Below are 15,706 nucleotides of genomic sequence, written 5' to 3'. Positions count from 1 at the left end.
CAGCCAAAATAAGCATCATTCAATAGGATGAGAAAAGTCGTGTGATGTTCACACCAGATTTTTTAAATCTCAAAATGAACACAGCTCAATTTTGAGGACTTTAGAGAATTTTACGGAGACTTTAGTGATGGGCAACTTTGCCGCTTGAAAGTGTCTCAGGGCCCCCTGAGACCACACCACTGATTGTACATCTCTCTATTGACTATTGACTATAATCACAACTAATCAGCTTGTAGTTTTACCTACCATTTTTCTGTCAGTTCGACTTATTTATTTTTCACTTATATTCTCAACTGTTTTACATAATAGCTACTTGTCAAAAAAAAAAAAAAAAAAAAAAAAACAATCCTTTTTGTTCCTTTTATGTTTTAAAAAATAGCTACTTGAAAAAAAAAAAAAAAAAAAAAAAAAAATCAGTGCATTTTGTTGCTCTTTACTTCTTTTTCGCACTTAATTTTTTCACGAAATGATGATTTAAAAGATGTAATTTTTTTTATCAATTTTAGCAATTTATTTATTTTCAATGTGATATTTTATTTGTCTGGCGTCATTAAATATGTAGGTAAGTAATTTTCAGTTTTTAATTAAAAAAGTTTCATAAAAAAAAAGTATTGATTAATTTTTTCATACTGATAAATTTTCCGATGAAGTTTTAAAAAACTTCATTAATAATTTTAATCGAGAGATACAAATGGAAAAAATAAGAGCATTTATTTGTTTTTTCGTTATTAAATGAGTACTTAGTCAGCTATTAATATTGAACTTTCGCTAGAAAAGTTGGGAATGCAATTTCCTTCAAGGGTAAACATACATACTTTCGAAAGATCTATTCTATATTAGATAGGTATATACTTGTAATATACATACATATTGGTATTAGATATTGAAAATGAAGCTTTTCTCAAAGGCACAGAGTAATTCCATCAATCTGCCGGGTCTCGAACCACCAACCCTAGATTTACAAACCTAATAGGTGTTCGAAAAAAATCTGTTTTATTTTTTCCCCTTTCTCTCTCTCTTTCCCTCTTTTTAAAATTTTGATTCAGAGCTTGATATCTTTGTAGTGCAATTTCAGTAGTTCAGTTTTCTACTATGTTCAATTGTTGATATTTTTTAGCCTTAGAGAAGAGAATTTCCTATCTAATGGTTGTCCTTAGCAGTAGGTATACTGATGAAGGAGGTAGTGGATAAAATTTTTATAATAGGTATCTCCACAAACCAAATTTTATGTTAATACCTATGAAAAGTCTCTTCACGAATTATTTATTGGTAAAGAAAGCTCTTTGCAATAAGCTCAGAACCTCATTACAATTTTTGAGGATGCTACACATTTTTAAGAGATTTTCTTTTTTCTCTGGTAATACCAACCTTAGTCTCTCCTTACAAAGCATAAAAAAAACTTCGATTCGACCTGGAATCGAACCCGGGATCTTTGGTGTGCAAGCTTAGTGTGATGCTCATTCCATCATTTAGATTCCTAGAAAATAAATTAAGTACTAATTCTGATATTTCTAATCTAATCTCTTTAGACGGAAATTTTCATAGTCTTGGAATTAGGTACCTAGGCACCTATTTAAATAACTACCTTTCTACTATTTATATCCTTGACAAAAGTTCTGTTAAGGAAAAGTGGAGGCTTGTTAGAAAGTGAGAGACAACTTCTGTTGTCAGACAGGACTTTTCAGAATTGTCCAAACCTCTTTTCTTTTCATTGTTTGCAGGAGCTCTCCTAAAAAACCTTTTTTCCTTATCCTGTTATCCTGTAATAAAAAATGTAATGTATTTTCTAGACGTTTATTTATTAAAATGGGAGTTATATCATTAAAGTTCGACCCTAAAAAAAAAACGTCTCTCCTGACTCAAGACTCAAGTTGTCAGATGTTACCGTATTGCCATTCCCCGACCGTTTTCCCTACTTGACATTCCCGCTGCGAATGTCAAGATTTCCAACATTCATAGGAAAGGTGAATGTTACACTTGTCGCGACTGTCACTCATCGACACTTATGACGCTCTCTTGTCACTTGTCACTGATTTGAATTGACTCAATTGACGCGCTTTTAGCTCCAACAAAGAGTGTAGTTTAGAATACAATATATCAATTGAAGAGCCTCTGTATTCACTGATCCCAGGCAGGGCTGGAAATCCGTGACTGGCTAGCTGTAATTGGAGACGTTACACCAGTGGTGTGTTTGATAGGGAACACAGGTGTGTATCACCCAGACAGAATAAGTATAATCTTCTTCTTTTTCTTTGCCTTTTCTCGTGTACAGACGGGGTCGGCGTTTTTCGTCAGCCTCTCAATCAGCCCTCACTAGGGTGATTACTTTGGGCTGACATTGGGTTTTGGCTACAAATTTTAAGAGTGGATGCCCTTCGCACTCAACCTTTGCTATTTCTTTATACTGCTCGAATAGGGTAAAAAGTCCCTTTATTGTGCGGGTAAAGGGACTTTCCAGTATTTCCAGTATAATGTAAAAGATGAGGTAAGTATACAAGTATTCCCTTCCATCCCGACAGAGGGCTACTACTACCTATTGTTGTGGTAAATTCTCTAATAATATTGAGCAGAAATTCCATATCTTGACTGGACTTGAACCCACGTCTTTCAAACTGGAACTCACTTCCGTTCGTTCAACAAAAGCACCTACTCGTACGTTTAACTTTGCACCAAAAGTATTTCCCTCCCAAATAGCCCTTGTAATTCTATGCAGAATAAGCAGAACATTATATCAATACCAAAGGTATTTAGGTACATAAAAAACATCTATAGGTTACTGATATAAAACAATGCCTTGATAAGGATTAAAAAATTCAACAATGAGCGGAGGTCAGAATTCAGTTTCACTATCACTAAAGTTCAATAGATAAATGGCAAACTAATGCCCTGGTCTACTGTCTCCAGTTTACTTTTTACAAGCATTATATCAGTCAATTTCTTTATATTATTAGATACATTTATTACCTTTACAACTTCAAACAGATCTGCATTTTCCCTTGCTAAAGAAATACCAAAGGTTGAGTGCGAAGGACATCCATCCATTATTATTATTATTTTTTATTATTATTATTATTATTTTTTTTTTTTTTTTTTTGTAGGCAAAACCAAAGCAATCACCCCGTCTGAACACGGGAAAATGTGAAGAAAAAGGAGAAGAATACCCATCAGTCAATTTCTGGACGTTTTTCTGGGTTTAAAATTTCATGTTGAAATCAATTTTGAATCAGATGATTGGTCAACTTCCTTTGGCCTCAACATGCGGTTCACAGTGCTGTTTTTTGCACCAAAATAAAAAGTTAACTTGACACTATAGTCCCGGCCTTAAGTTTATGTAGGTAAGGTCCATAGATCCGGCCTTAGGTTATTATAAGGTCCAAGGCATACCAGTGTACAAGATTCATCTTTTTTTACATCAGGAATTCAAATGATTTTCTTAAAACAATGTGATGATACTCGTTTTACCTTTATTGGAGAAGAGTAACTGTACTGGAATCAGATTTGAATGTAGCATTTCAACGGACTTTATTTATTTGCCTTTATATTTCTTTATTTATTTACCTATATATTTATTTATTATATTCACGCGAGATACCCAATTTCACAAATGTACTATAACAAGTCATAAACTGATTACTTTATGACTCGATATTTCATTACCTACGATAATGCCATATGCCATTACAAAAAGGTGTTACCATATTCTGTGGTCTTCTCACTCGGGAGGGAGGAAAGGGCTCATCGAGAATTTTTGTGACACCACAAAATTTAAATTTTAGGACAAATTGTTTTTAGAATAAATATTGCAAATTTTCTCATAATTTATGAAGTTTCCTCAAAATATCCCGCTAATAACCCATGACCGGCTTAATCAATGAAGAGGAAACCATGATTAACACTAGGTCACTAGGGTAACATGGTTAGTTCTGGGGCGCACTCGAGGTTATCCGAGGGAATGGTAGAATTTTCTGTGGTTTTGAGAAAAATTGATTAACAAAAATACCTAATTATTATTTTTAATAGGTAGGTAGCGAGTTCCACTAAATTGAAGCAAAATGAAGCTTCACTCATCCGTGTGGGGCTTATTGAGAAAATGGTTCAAATTTTAGCTGATTGACAAAATACCTTTAACCTCAAACTTCTTGTAGCCTAATAGTATGCGACAATGCTTTTATTTTTCTCCTTTTTTTTTCTTTCTTTCAAATTCATTATTTTTTTAGTATCTTTATTTATACTTCTGTTTGTTATTTTTTGTGCACTGATTGTCTACCCTTGTCGGTTCTTCCAGGATCATCACACACGGTACCAAATTGAAAGCAATTTCAATCTCCATCATGTCGATGTCGTTTCGCCTGTTGGTGTACAAAACTTGAGTCAATCAACCAGAAGGAGGCGTTTTACCTAACCAACATCTTCAAGTGATATCAAAATGACGAAATTACAATGGCTCATATTGTGGTTGATATTTTTGGGATACCTGGGATTGGGAGCTTTCATATTTTACCAGATAGAACGAAAGCTCGAGGAATCTTTGTACGCTCAGGAATTGAAGGATATTGAGGATCCTGCAAACAAAATACAAGGTAAGATTGGATATTTTCTTGGGCTAACCAACCTCAGTGATGCAGTGGTTAGACTTCGGAACGGGAGAATTCGAACCTCTCAGCTAATAGGGCTAAAATACAAGGAAAAATCCCAATAGTACAGTTGTTATTGTTGTTAAGGCATTGGATAGATAACCGAGGGGACTTCAGTTCGAATCTCAGAAAAGACAGTAAAAACCTTGAAATTTCAGTCAGAGAAAAGTCATTTGTAGGATTCAGTTCATACAAATTAATTACTTAAAAACGACTTGAAAGAATGTCAGGAGAGAAAGAGTGGTATTTCGAAAGCTGTTTGCATTTTTGAGGAAACAGCTGTTGTGAGTTTCACCCCAATGGAAAGGCATGTCTATCGCGTAAAAGCTGAGGAAAGACACATTTTACTTCCCAATAAGATGCTGCATAATAATTTAAGAATAGAAAGTTTCAGAACACCGTTCTCATGAATACTTCTCTTCCTTTTTACTTTTTCCTCCTCCTCCTCCTCCTCCTCCTTCTTCTTAGAGATAAAGAAAAAGAAAATCCAAAAAGCTTGTAACTAAAGTGTTGAAAACCTAAAGATCTTTCTCGTAAAGTGATGCGAATATGATATTTAATCTTCAAAGTATGAAAAAATAAAACCTGCCTTACGACATGGAATCAATAAAAGAAACCTACCAGAAGAAATATGAAGTGTTTGAAAATACAAGGAAACACAAAACTCTTGAAGTGTTGTAAACAAATGCAAAAAGAAAGACAAGCGAAAAAAAATCATCAATCATTCTATCTGAGCTTTCCAGTTAACCAGCATTAATATGCAATACAATATACATAGTATGAAAACATTACACAATGCCTAACCCCTGTTATATTTTCATTGTTTTTAGAGACATCTGTTCCCGTTCTTGGAAAAATATTCCCGGCTTCCAGGATTTTCCGCCACGGAGAGGAAAAATCTCTTGCATATCTCTTTGGTGCATTGTTATGCTTGATGAATTATTTTGGTAGATTCTCTGTCGTCTGGCGTTAATTTTTGTCTGTTTTTCTAAATTTGTTTTGTTTCTCACTATCTCTTGTAGTTTTTCTTTTGTTCTGTTGTAGATTTCTAACTTGTTGTTCAGCTCGTTTGTTTCATTATTTTCCACAACAGAGAATTATTACTGCATGTTCTATTTCTTTGCCTATTTGTAGCTTACTCGTAGATAGATGTGTGTCATTTTGAATATTGCCTTAGTCTATTTGTGTTTTTCTTGCATTACAAAAAATAATAAGATCATTATTTTTCGCAACTTTACCTCTGTAAAGAACTCTTCCATCCCTCAATTTTAGGATGTATATCTACTGTTTTAGGACTTTTACGTACGTATATTTTCAAAAGGGGTCAATAAAGAAGTTGTCCTTTTCACTATTTTGCAAAACAATCACGATTGAGCCATAAAAAATTGTAACTGCCCTGTTGAAAGGGATCAAAAGTGCAATGGAAATCCCTCATAATGTAAAGGTACTATGTTTACCTTTGGCTACGAGTTCATATTTTACTTTTCCATGTTTCATTTTATTATGCAGCGTATATTGCTGACTTTGCAAGCCTCGTGAAGGCTACACAAGGAATACGAGAAAGCTAGTAGGTGCATTTTTTGCTTTTGTAGGCCTCGTAAGCTTGATGAATTGTAAATTAAGGTCAAGAACCAGGTGTCATGACAACATTTGAAAATGATAGAGGTCAACAAAAAATAAATAATAAAATGATAAAAAAGAAAGATTTTATCTACCTAATAGGTAGGTAAAGCATAAAAATTATCAAGTGCAAATCGAAAAAAAAAACTCCTACACGTGCGGAAAATGAAACCCTCGAAAGTAATTTTCTTTGACGGATGGTACTCATGTATTTTTATTTATTTTTCAGTTTGAATAGATATATTTATTTTATTTTTAAATTAATATTATAGAATTTTATTTTAGTTTTAAGTGCTGACAATTCTAGGGGATGGATGATTTTTTTTTTTTTCTCAATAATAAAGGGTGATTGATACTTATACCATACCGTACCTATAAATGATGGTAATAATAAGATTAAGTTATGATGTTTCCCGAGATACATAAACATTTTAATACCTACCAATAAAAGTTTTATGCATTGATAAAATTTCTTTCTTCTCACTTTGTGTATTTCATTTTCAGATATTTTCTTCCATCATTTCAAAACAGATCTGAGGCTGACATCTCAAATGAAAGTGATAGAGAAGATCAATTTGTATTGCAATAAAACCCTGTTTGTCATGAAAGATATCGTGCCGGAAGATCAAGATACTGCATATCGATGGACATACTACAACTCGTTTTTCTTTGCGCTCACAACTTTAAGTACCATTGGTCAGTTCACGTACGTAATTTTATTTTTGAACGAATCAATATTAGCATGTTCATCACGTATTCACGTAGCTTGAGTTGTATCTCTCATCAGAAAATTGAGGCGGTCTGTGAAAGAAGGGCTAGTTTCTGTAGATAGGTCTTCTTTTCGATTCTATCGGGGGCGTTATGCGTTAAACTGAGGGAAAGAAGAAGAAGAAGAAGAAGAAGAAGAAGAAGAAGAAGAAGAAGAACGACCCTTCTTTCAGAGACCTCTTGGATTGTATTTATTTTCTCATTTGAGGGTTTAGAAATAGCACAGTAGGTACCTACTTCTGATATTAGGTGCTAATATTTCAATACAAAAACACTAGAGTGTAATCCTAAAAACACCTTGGACTGCTGGATATTGAAGCTGGGCCAGACTATTTCATGGTTACCCCATGCTTAGCACATTAAAAGTACTAATCAGTCTCATTTCGACAGTATGTTTAAAAACGTTTAAAGCAAAAAGAACCAAACACTGTTTTATTTACCTTCCAAAACAGCTTCCCAAGTCTGCAATGAAAATATTTACAGGATTCATTTAAACATTAAATTTGTATAATTGTGAATTTATTTACTCCATGCTCGTGCTTATTTGTGGAAATTACTGCTGTCGCCTGCGTCTGTTCGTTTCATTTTCCTCAGTGATAAAGGTGTGCTAGCATTGAGGGAATGTTTCCAAATTTCAAATATACTCACTAAATGGGGAAGGGTACAGTGCTATCAGTGGATGCCAAACTGTCTAGTCCTTCTTTCAAAAGTATTTGGCATCCACTATTTCAATCCGTCACCATAATATTAAAATAATTTATCTTGATTTGATAAAAGCAAAAGATTGTCAAATTTATTGATATATGTAAATAAAATGAATGAGGCCATTTTAAACTGTTCAGTGTTCAAACTGTTGACAAAATGGGAGTAATGAGACTTTTTAGTCTTAGCTGACAGTATAATAAATAAAACTAACCATAATTGCCTATGTATTTTGCTGATAGATGGTACACTTGCCAGTATTTTCCTAAAGTTAATATTACGTCGAATATTAGGTATCGCGTGATATTTAACTTCATTCGTGGCAATTTAGGAGATATAAGCCTTTTTCAAAATCATTTATCAGAATTTTCGCTTCTCTAATGCTTTTCTAACGATCTCACGCTTAGGTATTTCAGATTTCTGAATTATATTACCTATTCTCTTTTTTTCTGAAGTGGTAGGGTTTTCAAACTATTTAGGTTTTTTTAGGGTGGTTTTTTTAGGTATTATTATTATTATTATTATTATTATCATCATCATGCTAGACTCCCACGCAATCAGGGGCCCGGGTTCAATCCCCGTCGTTGTCGAAGTTTTTTCTATTTTTTCTCTACTTTTCAGAGCGCCATTTAACATCACAAACAAGCAAATTCACCGTTTTCAGTCAACTTTGAATGCTCTAGTCTAGAATTTCTGTTCTCCTTTCAGGTTATGGCAATTTACATCCTTCCACAAGTCTCGGCAGAATCATGGTTATCATTTACGCCCTCTTTGGAATCCCCCTGAATGGAATTGTGCTCACCAAACTGGGAGAACTTTTCAGCTCAACGGTAAGTAAGTATTTTCAACATGAATGGTCATTAACAAGCATGAAGTTGTTGTTTCCATGGACCAGAAATGGTGCTGTGAGCTGTCCTAAAGTTAATTTTTTTATCTTTCTGGTTATTTTATTTTTAGGATTGTCATTACTTTTATTTTTAGACCGTCACGTCATTATCAATGTAGGTACAAGTACCCGCGAAAAATTCTTTTTCATCCATAGAATTCTTCTACCCACCTTTGATTTTATTCAGCAGACTTCAGATTGGGTTCAATTTTAGATAAAATGAGAATATTTTTTATTCTCCCTTTTTGCAGCGAAGCGCGGACCTAGGTATTCTGCCAAGTAGGTAAATAAAAAAGTTGAAGTATAGATGCTGGAAACAATTTCCTTTTATCTTCCTTTCAACGTCTATGTTTGTGACACTTGCTGGCACAAAGCAAAAGGGGGAAATAAAGAATTCTGACGTGTAAAGTAGTTTTCCCTCCCAACAATTATTTTTTTCTCTCTTTCCAGTTTATCACGGTCCATCATCGATACAAAACGGAACGCTATGAGTCCCGCATGGAAATGACATTTGATATCATCTTGTATCTGATACCGGGAATTTTTCTCTTCATTTTCGTCCCGTCTGTGATTCTGGTCTACTTTGAGGGATGGACGTTTGATGAGTCGATTTACTTCGCGTTCGTCACCCTGACCACTATTGGCTATGGGGATTTAGTTGCTGGTGAGTTGCTAATTGGTTCTTTAATTTTAGAGAATTTCCGCGAATGTTCAAGGAATGTAATTCAAAAGGCCAAAGTAAAAGCCAAGACCGGCCACACAAATACATTTAAACTGTTCAGTTAGGTACTGACAGTTATGATTATGGCTGAGAGTTTATTATGCTCATTTATAACTACGTGTGCCCGGCCTACAGAATGAGTTCAAAATAAACAGTTTGAAACAATGGATTTAGCAATATTCGGTTTAAAATACTGACAAAATATTGAGAGGGGGAAAAAAGACAATGGCTACTGGCTACATCTGCCTATTTTTCACATTTCATTCCATCACACAAAAGATCAGGCCTAACCATACTAGTTTTTATTATTATTAAATAAATAAATTTCATCAAACAAAAGTAGGTACCTACCTAATAAATAAATTGAATTTAATCAAATGTTACTATTAAAATGTCAACAATAGCTTTGTATAGGTCACTAAACCACGTTACTGTGGCTTAACCAAGTGCTGCGCCTATAAATCTTACTTGGCGCTATGCTGAAAATGAGACCAACTATCTCCTGCAAAATTTGCAATTTGCTGATTTATAGGATTACACATTAAGTTACAAATCAAATTTTGAGATTAAATTTCAATCCTCAAAATCTGGATCCGTCAAACCAGCAATACAAAAGAGTTTTACGAAGTATACAAGGTATTCCTCATATTCTGGATCATGATAGGTCTCGGATATTTAGTTATGATCCTAGGATTTATTTCGAGAGCCATGCGGTGTCAGCAAATGTCGAAAATAGAACAAAAGCTATCTCAAAACTTGAAAATGACTCAGTCGAAAGTGTGGAATGAGTTCATGAAAGATATAACCTATGTGAGAAGAATGCTGAATGAAATGTATCTCATTAAATTTAGGGTAAGAAAACGTTTACGTTTCAGTTGTGTTACTAAAGATAAACAGATAAAACCCCAAACTACCTTCTAAATGTGAAGCTAAATATTTTTAAAATATTAATACCTACAAAGTAAAAAGGAGTAAATTGCAAGGTAGCCCGCATAGTTTGAAACCCGAAACACATTATTGTTCTCATTTTCAAAAAAGTTCAACCCCCCCCCCATCCTCCTCTTCCACCGTGATATAATTTTGTTTTCATTTTTAATCTTTTTAATTTCATACGGACTATAAAAATTTCTGTAATACGCCTCGGGTTACTTTACTCTCTGCTTTATACTTCACATTCCATACACATTGTATGGCAATATTTACAGAATGGAATTGTACAAATTCCGACTTCATTGCTTTGATATCTATGAGCTACTCGTACATTCAGACATACATACTTGTATCTTGTATGATTGAATGGAGAAGATTCAACAGATTTCAACTTCCAGAATGCGGCTGATTAGGTACTTCCTCTTTTTGTGCTTCTACAGACTCTAGGTCTGGACAAAAAGGTTTCCAATTATACTGATTCCTCGTAATAGACACCTAATTACCTACGAGAAAAATTTAAAAGTTATTCTAACTTTTGCCATTTTTCTTCTTCCAGCCAGTTTACATCGAAAACGAGCACAAACAGAGAGGCAGAAGTCACAGTTGTCCTAATTTATCCGAGTGGCCAGTTTTGAGGAAGGTCATCGAGACAGGAATCTCTGCAGCACCCTCCTTGGACGAAGAAGCCATGCAGAAAGAGTTCCAGAATCAAAGAATGAAAAGACGAACCGGTGTTGGTGAAAACATCATCAAGCCGAAAATACTAAAGACCAATTCCGAAGGAGACTTGTCCAAAATAGACCGTGTGGCTACTTTTGGTACCTCTCCCGTAATAGACCCAAGTGAGCTCTTGGCCAGAGTGGTGGACGCTTTGGGAACCACTTGTGGGCTGTCTTCCATATCACCTTCATCTTCCAAATCATCTTTATCTTCCATTGGTGCTGACGATTATTTGAGAAAGGTTAGTATATTACTATTAGTCATGTCTAATGTCTATTCAAGGCTATATTCACATCAGTAAGGTTGTTCATGTAGTCATGTTACGCAATCGTAATTGAGAATTTTAAGATTAGTTACTCGTAGATTAAGATTAAGTTTTAGGTAACTACTTCTTGGCTCCTTGACGAGCAGAAGTGAATTTTCTGATTGAAAATAACTTTATTCAACTTGCATTCCTAGTACCTCTGTGATGAGTAGGTACAAACTTATTTCGGTTCTCTGACATTTTCCCTGATATTATTTTATCTCCACGTAAAAGTTACGAAAGTACCTCTTCTTTTTTGTTGACTTTTTACAATTTTTACAGTAGTTGTCAACTGCAATAAAGTTCACACTTCGCAATAACTAAGAGTATGATTCCCTTTTTGTAGAGGACAGTCTTGAGAATTCAAGTTAATATTTTTTTCACCTTTTGTAGTTTCATCTCTTTTTCCTGTGCTTCTTTCCCGTTTTTATATTTTTCCTGTTCTCTATTATTTTCACTTCATAAACCTTTTCGTGTCTTTCTCTCCTTTCTTCTCCTTGTCACCATTTCTCTAAAACTAGCTACCTAGAGACGTCATAAGTCAAAAGTTTAAATGCGAACTTTAATTTCTCGTTTTATCACCTTGTTGGCTTAGATCTTTATTGTTCACAGATACCTAACTATGAGAATTTTAAACAACAACTATTGTACAATACAATAAATACCTAAATAAATAATAAAAATGACTTGATGCATGCAATAATAAAATCCTTATTATAGTTCGAATAATAATAATAATAATAAAAAGATTTCAGTATTGCTGGGTTGTGTGACCCGTCAAATTAAATTAAATTAAATTTATTTATTTCCCAACGTACGAAAAAAATCGAATAAGGTCAAGTCAATGACCTGTTCTAGGTATAACGTGTCGCGACCTTCATAGTAAATTCGTAGTCTTTTTTACCTTGAAATCAGGGAAAACACATTTATTAATGAAAACAAATTGCCGATGTGATTGAAAACGAATTCCGTAGTTGGGTGGGTAGGTAGGTATATACCTACTTTAGTTAGGTAACCTTGTTCTTCTTATCTGCGTCAGAAAAGGGACTCTTCAGTCTCATTTTGGCAGTATAAGGAACTTTTCAGTCTTATCCTAGCAGGATAAACAGTCCGTGGGGAAAACAAATTGCCGATGTGATTGAAAACGAATTCCGTAGTTGGGTGGGTAGGTAGGTATATACCTACTTTAGTTAGGTAACCTTGTTTTTCTTGTCTGCGTCAGAAAAGGGACTTTTCAGTCTCATTTTGGCAGTATAAGGAACTTTTCAGTCTTATCCTAGCAGGATAAACAGTGTAAACAGAGTTCCCCATCCGCTCCCCATCCGTGGCACAAGCTCTGCTTATACGGATGGGTATACCATTTATATGAAAAATGTATGTTCTAAGTTTTTGCCAATCAAATATAAATGGAAACTTGTTAAATAAAATAAAAAAGATATATTCTGATCTATGTTTTCTTTTTCCAGAAATATGAGAACGGTATTCATGGATTTGCAGACGACGAAATATTGGCGAGTGAAATTTACCAGGACGCCCAGAAAACTATGCACAATCTTCCACTGAATCAAGTGAGAAATCCGAGCTACTCCACGCAATGGACTTGGGCTGGCCTTCCCAATCCAAACGTGAACAAAAACATGGCTTACCAGAGAAAACGGTAAGTCTTCTGCAACTGTGGCAGAGAGAAACAATCAATAAATCCAAACGTGAACAAAAACATGGCTTACCAGAGAAAACGGTAAGTCTTCTGCAACTGTGGCAGAGAGAAACAATCAATAATTTATTTATTGATGAGCTGCCCAGCGTCTGGGTTGCCATATGACACAGCATACTGCTCAAACAGACATGTCACATTAAAATTAAATTGAAAAGATTAAAATTTTAAAAAATGCTATGCCATAGTTTGCACCAAGTTCAATTCCTCGCCGATAAAGTTTTTTTCGGATTCAGGACTTTGGGCCCTTTAGGGTGAACTGAGCCTCATGAGGACAAGTGAGTTGCTGCTTGTCGTGAGTGGCCAGTGCCCGCTAAAAATCTTACCTGAGAATAAAATTGGTGAACTTGTTAACGGTTGCCATATGACACAGCATACTGCTCAAACAGACATGTCACATTAAAATTAAATTGAAAAGATTAAAATTTTAAAAAATGCTATGCCGTAGTTTGCACCAAGTTCAATTCCTCGCCGATGAAGTTTTTTTCGGATTCAGGACTTTAGGCCCTTTAGGGTGAACTGATCCTCATGAGGACAAGTGAGTTGCTGCTTGTCGTGAGTGGCCAGTGCCCGCTAAAAATCTTACCTGAGAATAAAATTGGTGAACTTCAGACTGTGAATAAAGCGAAACTTGTCTTAATGGAGTATTTATATTTATTTCCTCCTTGCAGGACGAACTCAATACTTCCCGATGAGAAATCTCACTTAGCAGTCCCAAATGTTCGAGGATTACGCCGGATGTCAATAGCCGCTATCAACTTCTTGTCAAATTCCGCATCCAGAACTCACACTTGGTTTTGTAATTCATCCCGGCGTGGTTCTGTTGTGGATCCTGAAGTTGGGAAAGTCACTCAAGATCTGCCGAAAGTTCGCAAACACAGTGAAAATGACGTCAACCGATTGTACCCACCTTCTGAAAACTATGGCTCAATGAATACTCAAGAGAATCGCCTAGCACGACGCGCTAGTATACTGGGTATCCTCGCCAATCAAATTGGACCACCCCGGGATTACTTATCTGCTCAAAACATGAGCAACCCTGTACTCGAACAAACAACGCTGTCAGATTTTCTTAAAATTCTCGATTCTGTGCATCACAAAGTGCCTTTACATCTTGGTGATAACGTTCAGACTGTGAATGAAACGAAACCAGACCGTCAGCCTGCAGCGCTTCTATCATTATTCCAGAATCAACCCTCTAGTAGAGACTCTACACCTCAGAAAACACAAAAATCAAGCCCAACTTCCATACAGTATACGCCCAAGCCCATTGTGAATTCTCAACCAATCACATCTTGTCTGATAAACAGCGATCCCACCTCAACCAGAAAGCGACGTCAGTCGTGTTCTCCGATGTCTGTCAACTGGTATCCTACAGTGAGAACTCCGGGGACCAGGAGAGCATCATTCGCCTACGTCAACAACCACAGTCCCTCCTCTCTGGGAACTTCCAACTTACCGACTTTGTACCAAGAGGAAAAGAAAAGAAGTAAATCCTCTTCCAACATTGATTCTTCCTCCAGCTCATCCATTGCAAGTACATCGAAAAAGTCGCACTTGAATCCCCCGAAGATCTATGTGGTTACTCCATCACAGACAAGTAGGAGAATAAGACGATTCTCTGTGAGGCAATGCGAAGAGGAAACGTATCGGCAGAAGAAAAGTGACTGAAGCGACCGAACTGTCTAGAACTGATCAGATCCTCTGATATTTCCTATATGTAGATTCCTTTTAGCATACTCATATCTTGGTTTGGTACAACCAACGCGTGCGTGACCTTTATACCTATAGACATCCCGCTGAGAACATAGCGAGAGAAATGAAAAGCCACAAGAAAAGTACGACGATCTAGTTATACCCGTGGTTTTAAGAAAGTTTCCACAAAAAAACTTTTCCTGACTACTTAGTATAGTTAGTACCTAATCTGCTTTGCAAATAAACGGTATTAGGGGGTTTAATGTTTTTCGAAACATGAAATTCCATGCTTATTTAGGTGATATTTTGACCTCATAATAAGAGAGCTCTTGGAGTTTGTGGTGGCAAATGGCTCAGACATTAACCTTCCCTAGTTGTTTTCTCTACATTAGAGTCTCTTATTTCTTCGGAAAGAGATTTTCTTTTCTTCCAATAATCTTGAGTTAACCCCTTTGTTCATCCACAGTAAAAATCCCATTTATAGGCAGTAGGTACAAAAACATCATAGACTTTTATCCATCTATGTAGGTATAAAGTATTTTTTTTAGAAAGTACCTACCTATTCTCGTTTTAAATATAAAGTTTTTTCTATTGTACGACTTTTACTTTCTGACTTTCTGTATTAAAAATTTACTTTTCTTTTGTTATCGGGAAAAAAAGGAACTTGCTAATGTGAACTTTTACTTGTATTGGGTAAAATGACATTTTCCAAAACTTTTATCGTGCTTACCTTGAGGCGTAGAGAAAAATAAAAATAAAACCTACAGAATGTTCTTTTTATTTTATTTTATTTTTTACTTTCAAGAACTAGGTACTTATTCCAAGAGTGTTCTTTTTATAGCAGCTCTATATAGGATTGTCTGGTTCACCCTCTACGGCTGTTTATTAGGCCCTAAAATGCACCCACGGTTAGCTGAGTCATATTCGTCCCGGAATATTAGCAACCTCCGTGGTCCTGGATTCGATTCATCCTGGAGTGCATTTTTTTACCTGCCATTTACACTAATAGGTA

The 15,706-nt window shown here is 35.4% G+C and overlaps 1 protein-coding gene across 3 annotated transcripts; it reads left to right on the top strand.

The window, feature by feature from the left end:
- The first annotated feature begins 374 nt into the window (after nucleotides 1-374).
- Nucleotides 375-15,476, top strand: LOC103506853 (open rectifier potassium channel protein 1). Of its 3 annotated transcripts, none has more exons than XM_008471268.3 (9): nucleotides 375-562; nucleotides 4,286-4,580; nucleotides 6,759-6,950; nucleotides 8,433-8,554; nucleotides 9,061-9,274; nucleotides 9,927-10,183; nucleotides 10,818-11,222; nucleotides 12,752-12,942; nucleotides 13,671-15,476. In XM_008471268.3, exons 2-9 carry the CDS (start codon nucleotides 4,427-4,429, stop codon nucleotides 14,668-14,670), a joined length of 2,535 nt encoding a protein of 844 aa, XP_008469490.1. In that variant the 5' UTR covers nucleotides 375-562; nucleotides 4,286-4,426; the 3' UTR covers nucleotides 14,671-15,476. The 3 variants fall into 3 exon arrangements, with proteins under 3 accessions (XP_008469490.1, XP_026677628.1, XP_008469491.1); XM_026821827.1 differs by lacking the exon at nucleotides 375-562 and adding an exon at nucleotides 3,189-3,335; XM_008471269.3 differs by lacking the exons at nucleotides 375-562; nucleotides 4,286-4,580 and having other exon boundaries at nucleotides 6,823-6,960.
- The last annotated feature ends 230 nt before the right edge of the window (nucleotides 15,477-15,706 follow it).

This window comes from Diaphorina citri, unplaced genomic scaffold, assembly GCF_000475195.1.
Source record: "Diaphorina citri unplaced genomic scaffold, Diaci psyllid genome assembly version 1.1 scaffold267, whole genome shotgun sequence".
Lineage (NCBI taxonomy): Eukaryota > Metazoa > Arthropoda > Insecta > Hemiptera > Psyllidae > Diaphorina > Diaphorina citri.
This window is presented reverse-complemented; position numbering and strand designations above follow the sequence as displayed.